The sequence below is a fragment of the Ovis canadensis genome, chromosome X, assembly GCF_042477335.2.
Source record: "Ovis canadensis isolate MfBH-ARS-UI-01 breed Bighorn chromosome X, ARS-UI_OviCan_v2, whole genome shotgun sequence".
Classification (NCBI taxonomy): Eukaryota; Metazoa; Chordata; class Mammalia; order Artiodactyla; family Bovidae; genus Ovis; species Ovis canadensis.
Window position 1 is genome coordinate 118932619 of NC_091727.1, and position 15537 is coordinate 118948155.

General features: G+C 34.2%; 1 protein-coding gene across 11 annotated transcripts in view; it reads left to right on the forward strand.

The window, feature by feature from the left end:
* Nucleotides 1-15537, forward strand: part of KLHL13 (kelch like family member 13) — a 200171-nt gene that overhangs the window by 128603 nt on the left and 56031 nt on the right. The window contains exons 1-3 of one of the 11 annotated variants that reach the window (XM_070292128.1): nucleotides 7422-7696; nucleotides 8201-8245; nucleotides 8763-8875. The exons of 7 other annotated variants lie outside the window; for them this stretch is intronic. In XM_070292128.1, the coding sequence (XP_070148229.1) occupies nucleotides 8778-8875 (98 nt within the window). In that variant the 5' untranslated portion in view covers nucleotides 7422-7696; nucleotides 8201-8245; nucleotides 8763-8777. Of the gene's footprint in view, nucleotides 1-7421; nucleotides 7697-7771; nucleotides 8246-8762; nucleotides 8876-15537 lie in introns of those variants that run through there. 3 more of the 11 variants (XM_070292132.1, XM_070292127.1, XM_070292129.1) reach the window with 3 other exon arrangements.

Here is a 15537-nt window from a genome sequence, read left to right on the forward strand (position 1 = left end):
GTTTAAGCCCGATCTTACTGCTTCTTCACCCTTTTTGGAATACAGTTATGTTCTATGCTTTAAAAGTCTGAATCTCAAAAAACTGGCAATTCTGGAAATCTCTAAACATAAATATTTTTGTTTACTGGCTAGACAGTAAACGAATTTAAACAAAATGACCAGATCCTGTAGTGAAAGATTCATAAAAATGCTCCACAGTGTCTCTGACTTAGATCAAGCTGAATAAGGAAGGAATGAATAAATATATGCTAGCTAAAGGGAAGATGTATTTTATTCAAGTGTTATGTAGCTTCAGAATTCCATGAAAAGTAACTGATTATTTAAAACATATATTTGATTTTGAAGACGTGAAGTTGTTCTCAACTACTAGATGAAGTAGACAGACTTAGAAAGGCAGTTATGAACCCCCAATTTAAATTGTCTCTAGTCAAAACGTAGGGTTAGCCTAGAAGAGGAATTCTGTTTTTCATTTCCTTATATCAGAATTGCATTTACTTTAGTTAGTCATAGAATATGAGATAAAAGAAAAGATTTTCCCCCAGTGAACAACCATTGTATCCAAGTAATGAAGCTAGACATAATTCTAAAATAATGCTGTCATTAGTTCGTAACACATGAACACTTTATATAACATGAGTTAATGATGTATTCCATCATAGGATTTTCATTGAATTGCTAAATATGTTTTCGAGGCACAGCAGATTTTAGTTGCAGACTAGCTTCTGTAATTTAGACTTACTACCATGTATTTGAAATCTTGCAGTATAAATGTTTCTATGCCTCCCATCCCTTCCTTTTTTTTTTTTTTTTAAGGAAAATATCTTTAGGGAGTTTCCTGATGACTAGTGGTTAGGACTCTGCTTTCACTGCTGGGCCCCGATTCAATCCCTGAACAGGAAACTGAGATCCCACACGCCACGTGACGTGGCCAAAATATCTTTAGAATTCAAGATTATCTATGAGAGGAATTCTAAGTTAGAAAATGAGAAGGATCTCAAACTTGTCATGAAAATAGAGGTATTGAACTGGTTGTTAAGTCTCTTTGATACCACCATAGTAGGCAGATACCATAACTCTACATTATACCTTTAAGAAAACTGTTGGGTCACAAGGTTCAAGTTGAAAGTTGAGCCTTTTTTGGAGTTTAAGATATTCTCACTCATTATATAGCTAATACCTTTTATTTTTAAATAATAGTTTATATATATATGTATAGGAAATTTAAAGTTTTAATGATTAGGCCTGGGAAGTGGTAAAAACAAAATTAAGTCATTTGCATTTATAGGGCCCTTTATAAAATTTAAGTAGTGTTGTATAATCTTAATGAGTCATTAGGATTAGCTTTTCATGAAAGTGTTTGCTTCTGGCTAGCAAAATATTATTGTGATTACTCAAGTATTTGTAACCAAGATTTACAAATACTCAGAAGGAGAGATGGAACAAGTAAGTAATCATCTAGATCTCTGCACATGTGAATATTATAACTTTTTGGATAAAAATATAGAAATATAATTTTTTCAAGATAAAAATGTTATTTCATTAATTCTAATTGGGATATTGAAGAAAGTATTTTATTGTTTTATTCTAATGGTCTTTCAGCAACTTAGATTTTTGTAAAAATTATATAGGTTTTACTGAAAGCATGCATAACATAGCAAATATTGACTTTCTTTAACTGGCATGCCTTTTGAGACTGGGTATGTGATGTGCTTATTTTAAAAAGTTTTTCAACCATTGTAAATAAACATTATTAGAAATTATTTATTCTTATCAACATAGTTTAGGATTTATAAACATTAAGATTTTAATATTGCTTATTATATTGTTTTCATGGAAACCTTGTAGTTTTGCTTCTATCGTTGATATCACAAAGCAGTGAAACTATTTGAAAAGCTTTCTGTGCATAGAATTTTCAGTCAGTAAAGCCATATTCTTAACTTTTCTTTCAGTAACACTACATTTTAAATGGCTTTTTATTTTGATAAGTTTGTACGCTTAATGTACAAGCACATCAGAAATTCTAACAATAGTTTGGCTATTTTATTTACCAAATGTAATTTATGTAGATACTTAGGAAGTTGTTAAGAGACAACTAAACGCTTAATTATTACTTGAGATGGGAGCAGAGATTTTTCCTTGGAGCAGTCTATCATCACTATAAGTGACACCTTTATTTTATTTAAGAAAGTATGTGTTCTGGGTGATTTCCTTCAATGTATGCTTATTTTAAACAAGTTAATGTGTATATTTAATTTTTTTCATTTTAAGGACTTTATAGCCTAAAATTATCAAATTAACAGATGAATATTCCTGTTACTTGAACTCTGCTTTTAGTAGTAGAATCAATAACACCATTTAAAAAACCTTTCAGAATATATCCTGGCTTTGGTACACAATTCTTATTTAATCACTCATCTGCTTATGAAAACTGCTCTTTCAATTTAGTTAACAAATACTTATTGAGTGCTTTCCCACGTGCCAGGAATAGTGATCAATTGGGATTCCTTCTTGAAGGAGGAGCAGGAATTTGGGGAGGGCATCTCAGGCAGGCAAAGTGGCAAAGCTGGAGTACAGGGTATGGTAACAGCGTGGCCTCTTATTGGAGCACTGGATAGATTATCCCTATTTGATGATTATAAACCATCTTTCTAAATGACATTTTTCAAACAAGTTAAAAATGGTAATGCAAAATCAGGTATATAAATAGTATGTAAAAATTTTTGATTTCCACCATTATCCCTCATAATACCTCCAAACACTTTGGGTTTTAAGGCATTTTTTAAATAGATGGGAATACTTAAGAATTACTTTGGTGTATGCATGTCAGCCCACTCCAGTATTCTTGCCTGGAGAATTCCATGGACAGAGAAACCTGGCGGGCTACAGTCCGTGGGGTCTTAAAGAGTCAGACCCGACAGAGTGACTAAAACACACACATGCATGTCAAAGATAGATAAAGACTTACTTAAGCATATGGATTTGGGAATCATGAATGAAGAATTCAGGGGTAGCCCCCCCAAAAAGCCATAAAAATAGAGATACTGCAGAAAACAAAAGGAAAAAAGAAGGGCAAGAACTTACGAATTTCCCTTTCAGTGTTAATCCTTTTCTCAGCTATAGTGAGATTAAGGGTAGTCAGAATCTGTGGGTTAATGGGTCCCCAACAACTGGATCTTTCTTGTTACCTGCTCAGTCCCTTCTACTCCAGCTCCCATCTTAGCCTCATAACCCCTTTCATCTGACTCCCCGTTTATAAAAGGTGCAACATAAACATGAGGAACCACTACCATTCTGGCTTTCTATTCTCTTTCCAGCCAGTCCACTACCTTCCTTGCTCTTTTCTCCTTTGTTTCCTTACCTATTGTTTCCTGTCTTATCAGCTTACCATATCCTCTTATTGCTGACTCACCCAAAACAAACAAAGGAACAAACAAGCATTTAGTACCCCTGTTTTGCTTTGAAAAGGTTCAAGATTGTAAGAGTACTTCCCTTCACATTATTTATGCCATCATGGCCTGAGGAATTCTCTGTGCATATATACACACCTGTGTGTGAATGTGCCTGCACACCAAGTGTGTTTTTCTACTTGTTCATATAGTGAAGGAGATAGGTATTATAGTAATCCAAGGCATAGTCATAGTTACAATAATCCATGTAAATTCTTTGTAGGAATTAAGGTCCACACAGTTCTATTAAGGAAATTGATTTGTGAGAAGGTGCTTATAAAAGATCAAACAATGACTTTCAAAAGTAACTATCTTTGAGAAATGTCTGGGATTTTCCATTTTGATCTTAGCAAGGTTACATATGTGAGTATCTCATAAGAAATGTTTAACATATTTGATATTCAATTTCCTGAAACAAATAAAGAGGAAACATACACATAAGTATGTATAGCCATTCATATGAACAGCTCTATTTCCTGTAATGAGTAGCCCTGAATGTATCAAGAATTTTGTTCTGTTGTCTAGAACAACACAAAACATTTTGTGTATTTAAAGGGTTTAACAATCTTACTTGGTTGCCATCCAAGTACCTTTACTGATTGGTAGTACATAAGCAGAGCACACAATTGGGCATTTTCTACAGTCTTGTCTGTGCAACAGGGGTAACATGGATCTCCCAGGTTAGTCTGAAGGGACATTGTCAAGATTACACAGTGCCTGCTCACACAAACGATGGTTAGTGCTATTATTCTTTAGTTGTAACTACCACAGGATTAACCAAAACTTGCAAGAAAAAGGTAGGTTAATTCTTAGGGAATACTGGGAGAATATGGAGAAAGAGGTCAGATACATGACATATTAGTCAATTCATTTTGTAAAGTGGCGGTACTGGAGACAAACTGTTGCAGTCAATAAGCAAATTAAACTTTCATATAAAGTTATTTAGAAACATTTACAGTGAGAAAAAATTAGACTCTTGGCTGTATATGTCACTTTTCTCTCACACTATGACTGGCTTAATTTTTACTTACCTTTTTCTCCCTGATCATTCTTTATTTTTTTTTTTTTGACCACATGGCATGTGGGATCTTAGTTCCCTGACCAGAAATCAAACCTGCATCCCCCTGCTTTGAAAGTGCGGAGTCTTAACCACTGGACCACCAGGGAAATGCCTCTCTCATCATTCTTAAATGATCTGGAATTAAGATTTTGGAAGTGGTCTTTCTGCACACTTTTGTATTTTTGGTGTTTCTTTCCCATGTCTGTCTTTTGAGTATACATGTAATTGGAGGAATGAATGATTATTTTGTAGTTCTTATTTCTTTTGAATACATGGAGACATTTGTAGAATGTGATTCATTTCATATGGAAGCAGACATCTTCTGGAACAGTCTCATTGACAAGGAAAGACAGTAGGGTTTCTAGAGCAGGAGTCCTAGACTAGGAGTTGCGATTTGGTTTCTGGTTCCAGTTCTGCTATTAGCCAATAGTGTGACAAGTTAACTTCTGTGAGTTTCACTTTTTTCATCTATACAATGAGTGTCCTGAGCAAGATGACTTGTAAAAGTTCTACAAATCTCTTTCTACTTTGGGAACCAGGGAATTCCATGTTGTGAGATCTGGCCAAGAATGACTCGTTTTGTGGCCTTGGCCAAGTCCCAGCATTGTCCTTTGTTTATTACATCTCTGAAATATGCATTTCACAGGTATTTTTAAATGATTAATGTTCATACAATGCTTTGAAGAGCCTTTGTGCATGCTGTCTTTCTATTCCGTTTATGCAGTTGTCCATAGTAGAAACCAAGTGTTCTATAAATGAAAGCAGTGTTTCCTGTGATGTGAACGAGGGCTTTTGACATTTCCCAGTCTAAATATTAAAGTAGTGGTACCACTACTGCATAAAATTATATTTCAAATATATGTTTAATCATTTTCTTTCTTTTATTCTGTAGGCGAAAACATTTTTAGTTCCGGAATGTAATGGTAATTACACTCTATAGCTGCTACTAGACTCATTGTCAGGGTAGTAAAATCTGATTAATTTGGACTCTGCTAATTGAGGTGATTTTACCTGGCTGAAGTTTATTTCTAAATGACGTATGAGAAATGGTGTTGTTAAGCATTTTAATAGGGTAGAGTATATTTCAGGGACTATATTTCTACTTAAAGGAATATTTTTAAGCCTTTGGCATATTAGTTGTTTGTTCATGAGAGATAATTATAAATGACTTCCAGCAATTTATTAAAGCAAAAAAAAAAGTGAGTATAAATAAATTCTCATCATCAAATACAATGCTTTTAGGGTTTGGGATCTTTAAGAATGCTGAGGGTAGGTGGAGGAAAGCAGTCTTACTTTCTTTCCACTTTGAACAAATATTACAAGTGTTGGAATGCTATAAAAACAGGTTTTAAACATTAAGTATAAGAGAAATCTAGACTGAAAATTGACATAGGTGATTTGGTGGTATTGGTTGATTTCTTTGGAGCTGAATGAGATTAGACCAGTATGTTGGTTTTTGAATCAGCTGATTGTTCATAGTACCTTTGCATAGTACCTTTCAGAACCTTTGCAATAAAGTGATCTTCACCTGTGTGGGGAGGTTACCCTCTTGGAAATTTGGGAAACTCTATATTCACCCTATTTTCTGCTTAGAAATATTTAAGTAGTCTTTAGAGATAAAGACTCAAAACCTATCTTGGTTTTACAGACATTTGGGGGTCTTTGTTCTCAGAAGGAGAAGTTACATTTGCAATTACAACTTTGTAATATTTTCATAAGCTGGAAAGTGATTGCATTTCCTCTCTAAAATCTAAATCGCCTCCATACAGCTAATTTGTAATTGTTTTATGTTTTATATTTTTTAATGTTTGAAAATGCTCCAGGATTTTGGAATGAGACATTTCAAACTTGCTTGATGAGTACATGTGTGTGTATGTGTGCGTGTGCATGCGTGCACATGTGTTATGTGATTTTCTTCTGGGTGTTTCCAACAAATTACCACTGCCAGTTGTACCTGGAACCTTTTTGCTTCTTAACTGTTAAGAACTATTACACAAATCCTAATATAATATATTGACTATAGTTTTTAGTAGTAGTGGCACTTTTAAAAAACTTTTAAAATATATTTTGGTCACTAAGATATTGATAAATACTCCTTTCTCTGATTTTTTTGAAGATTTCTGTGAGACAGTTTTGTGTGGGGGTACTAAAGAACTGGAAATATCATTTAACCCTTTAAGTTGCTTAACTGAGTTTTTGCTCAATGTTTGTGTTTGGTAGATTGAATAAAAATTATTTGTGAGCTAGTGATAGCTGAAACCTATTTAGTATTTAATAAAGTGTATGCAGTACTGGTCAATTCTTCAAAATAAGCTTTCTCGCCATAGCTGTATATCTGTGAATGTATATACTGCATATGTATATATGTTGGATTTCATCGGAAAATACACTTTTGAATATTAATGTGTATCTTAAAGGTGCTTGTGATTACCTTAGGTGATTTCATGCTCTATTTCTGGTATATTAAATTACATATTTTGAAATTTTTGAAAGTAGTGTCTTTCTTGTATAAATCTGTGCTTTTTGAATACAAATGAGAAAGATTCTTAGGGGACTGAATCTCAGTCTTTCCAAAACTAGGAATAATTTGGAAAGACCGTATAAAAGCCAGCTACTTAAATTGGAAGTGTAAGCTTATTGTTTGAATGTTAACTTGAAAGTAAATATGAGCTTTTTGTCACTGCAGTGAGTTTTTTAAAAAGGTAGTGGCTTTCATGTCAATGGCAGTCTGCCTTTATTAAGGTTGCATTGATGAAGATGGATAATTTGGTTTTTAGGTAGAAATGGGAGGGTGCTCTAAGGGTAGATATTTAGTGATGGCGACTTGCCTACATCAGAAGTAAAAATCTTCATCCTGAAAATAAAGAGTTCAGCATAATACCTCTTTATCCTATTTTCACTTCTTTGAACTCTGTAGAGAATGTGTGAGTTTGGCGCTTTAAACAGAAACTTGAAATACCCAGTCGCTCTCTGGGCATTTAGAATGCTATTTTCTGGCAGTATTTTAAAACAATATAGATGAAGCCTCCGCTGTTACTTTCCTAAAATACGTCAAGCTGCCTTTGACAGCAGCTTTAATTTTTTAACCTCCTTGTCAATCACTAACCCCTCGAGGTTACCGGACCCCGCCGCTGAGCTTTGGAATAGTCCCTGCTGGACACCTGCTTGGTGTCTCTCCTCTAGGCAATTTGTGAGCTGTTTGGGGGCGGGGGAGTCGTGAAGGGGGGTGAAGGGGAGGGAAAGGGGGAGAAAAGAAGGGGAGGGCAGCACTGAATTAGATTGTTGATAGCGTCCCTCCGAGGACTGCTATTAAGAGCATGCTATTCTGTACTCTGCTGCAGAAGACAGAGTGGTATTCGTGTTAGCACACAGCATGTTGTAATGTATGAGATTTTTGCTCATCCCGGCTTGGAATTCAGAATAGGGAAAAGAGAGCAACTTGCATGAGAAGCTACTGGAAGAGCGTGCAGAGTTTTGCAGCAGTTGATATTTGTTCTTACATTTTTTTCCTTCTTCAAACTGGAAAACTGAGAGACTGGCATTTTTTAAACGAGCTCTTCCCATAATGGCATTCTTGTATTGTGTGGCCAGAGCTTGCAGAGGAGGAAAGCAGGCTGCCGAATTTAGTCACTGATCTCTGTTAGCTGTGGCCTAAGGCTATGCTGAGGTTTATATCCCATTTGTATTGTTGCAGCTCAAAAGAAGAATGTTCAGAGGATGACAAGTGTATTCTGAGTAGGTATGTTGTTTCATTTTCGTATGAAACCCGTCTATTTTCTTTTTCCTGCTACTATTGGTCAGAAATCAGGTTAATAGGTGCAGAATATAGTGCCGTGCTGCAGTATCCCTGTTAAGGTGGAACAATGGTCATGCAAGCTGAAAATAATACCAAAAAAAAAAAAAGCCAAACCCTAGCTGCTTTTATTAAATAAAGCTGCATTGTGTGGTATGCACAGTGCAGTCTTTAAAAAAAAAATATATATATATATATATATACATACTGCAGTCAACGCTTTCCTAACGAGGTGGCACTATTGTGGAGTTTGAATGGTAGAATCATCATATGGCTTTAGGGGACAGGAGGATTTAAAGGAGGTGCCTTGCAGCCCTATTTTGCAGATTGGAAGCATCGGTTTCAGGGCACTGGCAGGATCCTTGGCTTGTTCTCCGCGGCAGCCACTGCTGTGTCAGTACAGTGTGGAATGGAAGTCCTAGTTGGTAGTCTGTTATGGAAACGCTGTTTACTGTTATTGTAGTACCGTGGTGACAACATGCCATTGAAATGGAAAACGAGCTCTCCTGCTATCTGGAAATTCCCAGTTCCTGTGCTTAAAACATCCAGGTCAACTCCACTTTCTCCAGCATACATGTAAGTGAGAGAAAATAGGATATTAAAGCGGGATTTCATTCATGAATCAACCTTGTGGCAAAAGGGGCTAAACATCCCAAACAGCAACATCCAAAACCCCACAAGATGAAAAGTCTCGACCTTGCTGACATTTAACTATATTGGCATGTCCACATTTTACCATTGTTTTGTTTTTCTGGGAGTTTATGTTTATTTTCATTTAAAGTGCTTCATGGTAATGTAATTACTAAGATGAGAGTCTAAAGATATAGCTAAGAAAATGCATAAGGATAAACTTTTACATTGGTTGGATTTTTTGAATTTTGGTTTATCTGTAATAGTTAAGATGACTTCTTTTGTGTAATGGCACAAAAACTGCTGATGATTGATGGTGTTGTATTAAATATGGACATGCTTTCTATAATTTTTTGATGAATTTGAAACTTTCAGAATTAACACATTGATCAGAAAAATGAGACTTTTAATCAGGACTTTTATATTTGAGTTGTATATGAATATTAATAAGTTTGATATTTTATCTTTCTCAGTTTTATAATTTGAGTTCTGAAGTATAAGTTTTGAATTTGTGCAGATTTATAGTTCTGTGAGTAGCTATTTATATACATGGAGTTAAAAGTATACAAATGTCTATTTTAGAAATTTAAGTAAATATATACTGAAATATTTGGGGGGAATCTTTCTAGAATTTTTGAAAATCTTTCTAAATTCACACAGGGTTGCTTTAAAAACAAAAATCTAGGAGATATAATAAATTAAAATATTGCCTGTGATCTTTTTTTTATAGAGAAGGAGTGAGGGAAAGCTGGACTTTTTAAAAAAAAATTAATTGTGTGAGAAAAGCTTTCGAATGAAAGTCTGTCTTAACTGTAAGTGTTCCCTTTAAAATATTTTTCAGTAGGACAGATGTGGAAAATTCTTCCTGCTTTTAGGTTAATTGTGTGTTTAGAAATCTGGTGAGTTGCCATTTTATTACTTAGTTTTTGCTTTATATGAGGAGCGGATGCACAGGGGTATCTATCTGGTTCTTTGAAAGGCTTTCAACTGCTGAAGAGGTGTGCTTGTGCTCTCAGTCCAAAAGAAGCAATTCCCAGGAACGTGAGGGAAAATGACATTTCAGTTAAATCCCATTCTCATTTCATTTTCAGATTATTTTGTATATTCCTTCTTAGAGATGCTCCAGGTTATTCTATCTGGGTGTTAAATTCTGTTTCCTATAAAGTTTAAAATTTAAGTTATGTTTCTAAAAGAAAAAAGGAAAAAATCAGCTCTATTTGTCTCTGTAAAGCTGTATTTGTTAAAAGTGCAAATTAACGAAGGTGACAGGTTAATGGTGCTCCTTCAAATAATTTGAGAGAATGAGATGTGCCTATTGACTTTATGTATCTTAACTGGTGAGAAATGACCAAAGATTTACCAAAAGCAACTTTATCATCAAAATAAAACACAACAAAACATACGCACTTGAGGAAAGTAAAGTCAGTAGGTTATAATTAATAATGGTTACTAATGATTCTAGTATTCTTACTGCATTTTACTGTCCAAAAGATCCAATATGCAGCCCCTATTGCAGCTGACTTGTGAGGTTTTAGAGATGGTTAAAATATATTTTCTCAATCCATACTAGCCACAAGCTCAGATACAGCTTAATACAGCATCTTTAATGAATCACTTTCTTTAAGTCCTCGCCTCTTTAACCTGATGATATGAGTGAGTTGATTTAGATGATAGAAGCCAGAAAAATATAGATCTTGCATGTTGGCTCTGATTATTGCTAGTACACATATGTAGAATGGAAAAGTGTATTTGAGGAGCTAGTGCTAGCCTGGACTGTGTTTGGTATTGTGACAGTCTGTATTATTAAATTGGCCTTAACTTATTTTTATAAGTAAATTAATAGGTTACAATATTATATAAATATACACAGAGAAAATACATTAAATATAGGAAAAGAAGACTAGCTTGGGGAGTTTAAATCAGTGTTTTAAATAAATTGTTCATTTCCTTGCTGGACCAGAAATAAAGATACCATGTTTAATATGTTGTTCTCATCAGGGTTTCCTTATATTCCATAACACTTCTACACATAAATGATATTTAAATTGCACATAGTTTTCACTCAGAAATTATAAAGACTAATTTAGAATACTAGATCAAGTAACATTGTGTTTGCTTCCAGAATTGGTTGGGCTGGCAAACACAGATTATAGATTAGATGGTTAGTTGTGTCTTTTAGGTCTAAAGTCTTTGCATTGATTTGAAGTAGCTAAATTCTGACTCTTTAATAGACTGTGATGTTTAGAATTTACCTGTAAAATTATGTATAAACATTAAAACTACTGTCTTGAATATAGAATTCTGCACAGTTAGTATAAGCATCTTTTGGTTTATTTGCTTGTGTAGCATCAGTATTGGTTTTTAAACCTTTATCATTATTTACTGTGATTCGTCAAATACATATTACATGATTTTCGTTGATGACTTGGGTACTTTTTCAAAGACTGAAATTTCAATATAAAATATGTTTGCTTGTAGTAAGAGTGTGTTGTAGTAATGGAGCAAATATGGAGAAAATATAAAGGCTCCTCATGGTCTCTTTCTCAACTCAGCATAGGTGCTGCTGACTTGAACTCTTGTATTGGCATTATTGATAGGCCAATGCTGTTAGCCATTAGTAAAAGCTACCATAGAGAATGTTTTACTTACTGCAAACATTGAACAGAAAAGCTCCCTTCTTCCCCTTGTGGATTTAAAGTCCAAGCTGGCTTGCTTTCTGCTTGCTTAGAACCTGAATGAGAATTAAAACCGTATTTTCAAGACTTATTGACGATAAAGACAATGTTTATGATAATATGAAGGAAATAGTTTTTTATATAGTATAAAGTGCTTTTAAAATTGTGTTACAGTATGACTCCAGTAAAGTGGAGTACCTTAAAGATGAAAGATTTGGGGAAATTATCTGGAAAATAATCCTTTTGGCTTCCAGATAGCTTGATTTCCAAATATTACTTATTGGATAGATATTCTTCTTTCAGCTTCAGTTTTGAACGCTTGCAAGGGTGGTGTGCCATCCAGGTGGAATTCTGAAGGGACTGTCTTGCTCAAAATCTGAGTGATGTGTTTGTGTTCCACTCTGTTCAACAGAAGGTTGAAGTTCAACCTTAGCCTGAAGGAGGATCTTCTGGTCAGTGTAAACTGAATTAGTAAAGACTCTGCTCCTGACAGGTGTGAACCATATAAATTAACCTGTCATTTTGCCTAAATTAATAAAGCTGAAAGGGCAGTCACTTCTAAGTGGTTTTCTGGTATTTGGTATTCATTGTTTTCAAACAGCAAATGGTTCCTTCAGGCTGATGTTATAGGGTTAATGTATTATTAGATTCCAAGGACACATGGAAATAGAACAGAATTAGCATTAGCGATCTTTTTATCTTTTCTTTAGAAGCACTAAGTCTTGTTAATAATGGTGTGGCAGTCAGGAGGAAGACAATGGGTAAGAATTAACCAGCGCAATGTAACAGTGAATCCTAGCAAGCCAACAATGGGTGTAGAATGAGGGTTAGTGAATGAGACTTTTCCTCTTAGCCAATGCACTTGTATTCAGTTAGTGTCTTGTTTACAATTATTTTGTTTACTATATAAAATATATTTTAGAGTAAAATACCAGTAACACTGACTTCCATAACAATCATTTTATCATTAAAATTCAGTATCCAGCTTTCCCTAGAAAAGATGGTACTTTACTTGACAATAATTTTTCTAGATTCTTTCATACTATATAAATATTCTTTGTGGATGACTCATAAGACAGAGAAAATTTAAATATGCATTTTCTAAATTTGACATGTTTTCTATCCCCTAAGATTGTCTTTTCTTCCATTTTAGTGAATAAAATACAACCTCAAAAATAAAATAAAACAACCATAGAAATCTTTTTTATCTAGCCACATAGTTCCCAAATTGATATTCTCAAATTAGAAAAGAAAATAATTAAGTATTTTTACAATTACCATATACAGAAACTTTTGTTTGTGTCTCCTTAGTTTGTTTTTTACTGCATATGCTCCATCTAATAAAATTATGTGGAGAAATAACACCTCAGAGCAATGTAATGTTCATGTGTAACTTTTGTATTAGTAGCATGTTTCTTGAGAATTTCCATTGTCTGAACTTGCAGGAGGATTAGCTTAACACTTACTAATGGCAAATCGTTGAGATAAAAGTGACCTCAGATGTCATTTAGAGAATCTAAACCCCCTTTAAAGCAAGAATCCTTCCTGTGACACCTCTGAAAGGTGCTGATACATATTCTTCTTGATTGCTATCAGTGACAGAGAGCCCACTACCTCACCAAGGTAGCACCTTTCATTCATCAACAGCTCTTCCTTGCATTGAGCAAAATCAATTCCTCCTATCTTTTATCTCCTCTTCCTAGTGTGGCCTTCCAGAGCTATGGAGAAAAATATTATATTTTTCCATAACATATAAGCCTAGAAATGTTCTTTATTTAACCATTACTCATGTGACAGGTTTTCCAGACTCTTCGCTCTGCTGGTTGTCCCCCACCCAACAGTTTCTTATGTTAGTCTTTATACAAGATATTGATTACTTCATCTGAATGAGATACTCCCCATGTGGTCTGACTAAAGGAAGACACCTCTCTCCTTTCATACAGACATGATGCTTATCTGAAAGAGCCTGGGATTATATTATTTTTTTTAATCATAGCATTCACCCTGAACCATAGTTAATCAGAATTTGCAAACTTCTTTTCAGAGTTTACAATGGGTCAGCAATTATTCTCTTGGCTACTTCAAGAAAGTCTGGCATGCGCAAATGAAATTAAAATTTAGTTTTAAAGCCTACTGTTTGTATCTTTAAACATTTTTTTTAAAAATTTTTGTTTTAAGCCCATTGTATGTGTCTTTCGGGGGCTTCCCCAATTGCTCAGTGGTAAAAAATCTGCCTCAAATGCAGGAAATGTGAGAGACTCAGGTTTGATCCTTGGGTCGGGAAGATCCCTTGGAGGAGAGAATGGCAGCCCACTCCAATAATCTTGCCTGTAAACTCCCATGGACAGAAGAGCCTAGTGGGCTACACTCCATGGGATCCTAAAGAGTCTGACATGACTGAGCACTGAGCATGTATGTGTCTTTAAAAAGATCTCTTAAAAATTATTTGATGTAACTGAAGATTATTAGACACAAGAAATTTGCAAGACAGAAAGCTAGTATTTCTGATGCTTTCAGAAATTTCCAAGAATGTTGTCAATAATTTATCTAGATTCCTTGTATTTTATGTCTAAATAAATGAGCGTTACTTCCAAGTACTGCTCAAAACATTTCCCCAGAGGGAAGAGAGGTGGAAATGCAGATCTTTTATCATCATGGGAAGTCTGAAGTTGATAAGAATTCTAGACATTCTGCTTGAAACTTAGAATATTTAGATGAGACCTAAATAGGGCCAAGTTAGGGGGAAGAAAAAAAAAAGAACTAAGAGGTAGGCAAGTATTTTGTATGTATTAATGGCTTTATTACTTCTGGTGAAAAGTCAAGAATTATAACCACTGTACATGCTGATATTTTAAATTGAAATAGCAACCACAGTGTTTTGCTTTTATTTCCTCAAGGCTGAGAATGAGGTGGTATAAATGTGAGATTCTTGGGCAATCAGTACATAAAGAAGTTACTGAGCAATCTACTTTTGAAAGAGCTCAGTTCTTTTTCAATCACCTGTATATTGAGTTTATGATATTCAGAAGTTATTCACTGCCTGATATGTGTCAGGCATAACTCTGCTGTGTATTATGGATATAGTCCTTGCAGTTATTCAAAATGACTGTTCTTTATCTTACATCCTATATGTATAAACAGTTAAGTTGCTTAATTTATTTTACTGCTGTGAAAATTCTAAACCAAAACAAGTTTAAATAACATTTTTGTTTACTATACTTTCAGTAATGATAATAATTTAATGATGGTAAAAATACTACAGAGGAGAAATGTGTCTGGGCTAACAGAGGAGATATGAATTGGATATAGATAACATTTTAAAGTGTATATTCCTATTGTGATCACTTCACAATATATACAAATATTGAATCATTATGTGGTATACCTGGAACTAATATAATGTATGTCAGTTATACCCCAATTTGTAAACAAAAAAGGAAATGCATATTCCATAAGGTGGAAAATGATGTAATTTATGTTTAAACTTGAGAGTCACCTTTTTAAAGAAGAAGAACGAAGTGCCATCCTTTAAGTTGGACAGGGCTTAGGTGCTTTATAGCATACAAGTGTATCTATTTTTACCTTTACAAAGCATCAGCAATTTGATCCCAGACTATGTGATGTAACCTTACTGAAAAATAAAATTATATTATGTTTCCTACTATAGTAAAATATTTTCACTGGCATGACTTACTATGATTAGGGTATATGTTGTTTTTACCCAATTTTATCACATTTATGGTATGGTAAGACAGGAGATTGCCAGCTTGTTGTATAATACTTTTTATGTGGTTCAGTGGAGAAATGAAATATCTTTCCATAAGAACAATGTAAATAAAAACAGCTTTCAGGACTCTTGATCTACCTATATAACAGTTGTTATAAATTTCATATGAAATGTATTTATTTCCAATATTTAAAATGTGCTGGTTT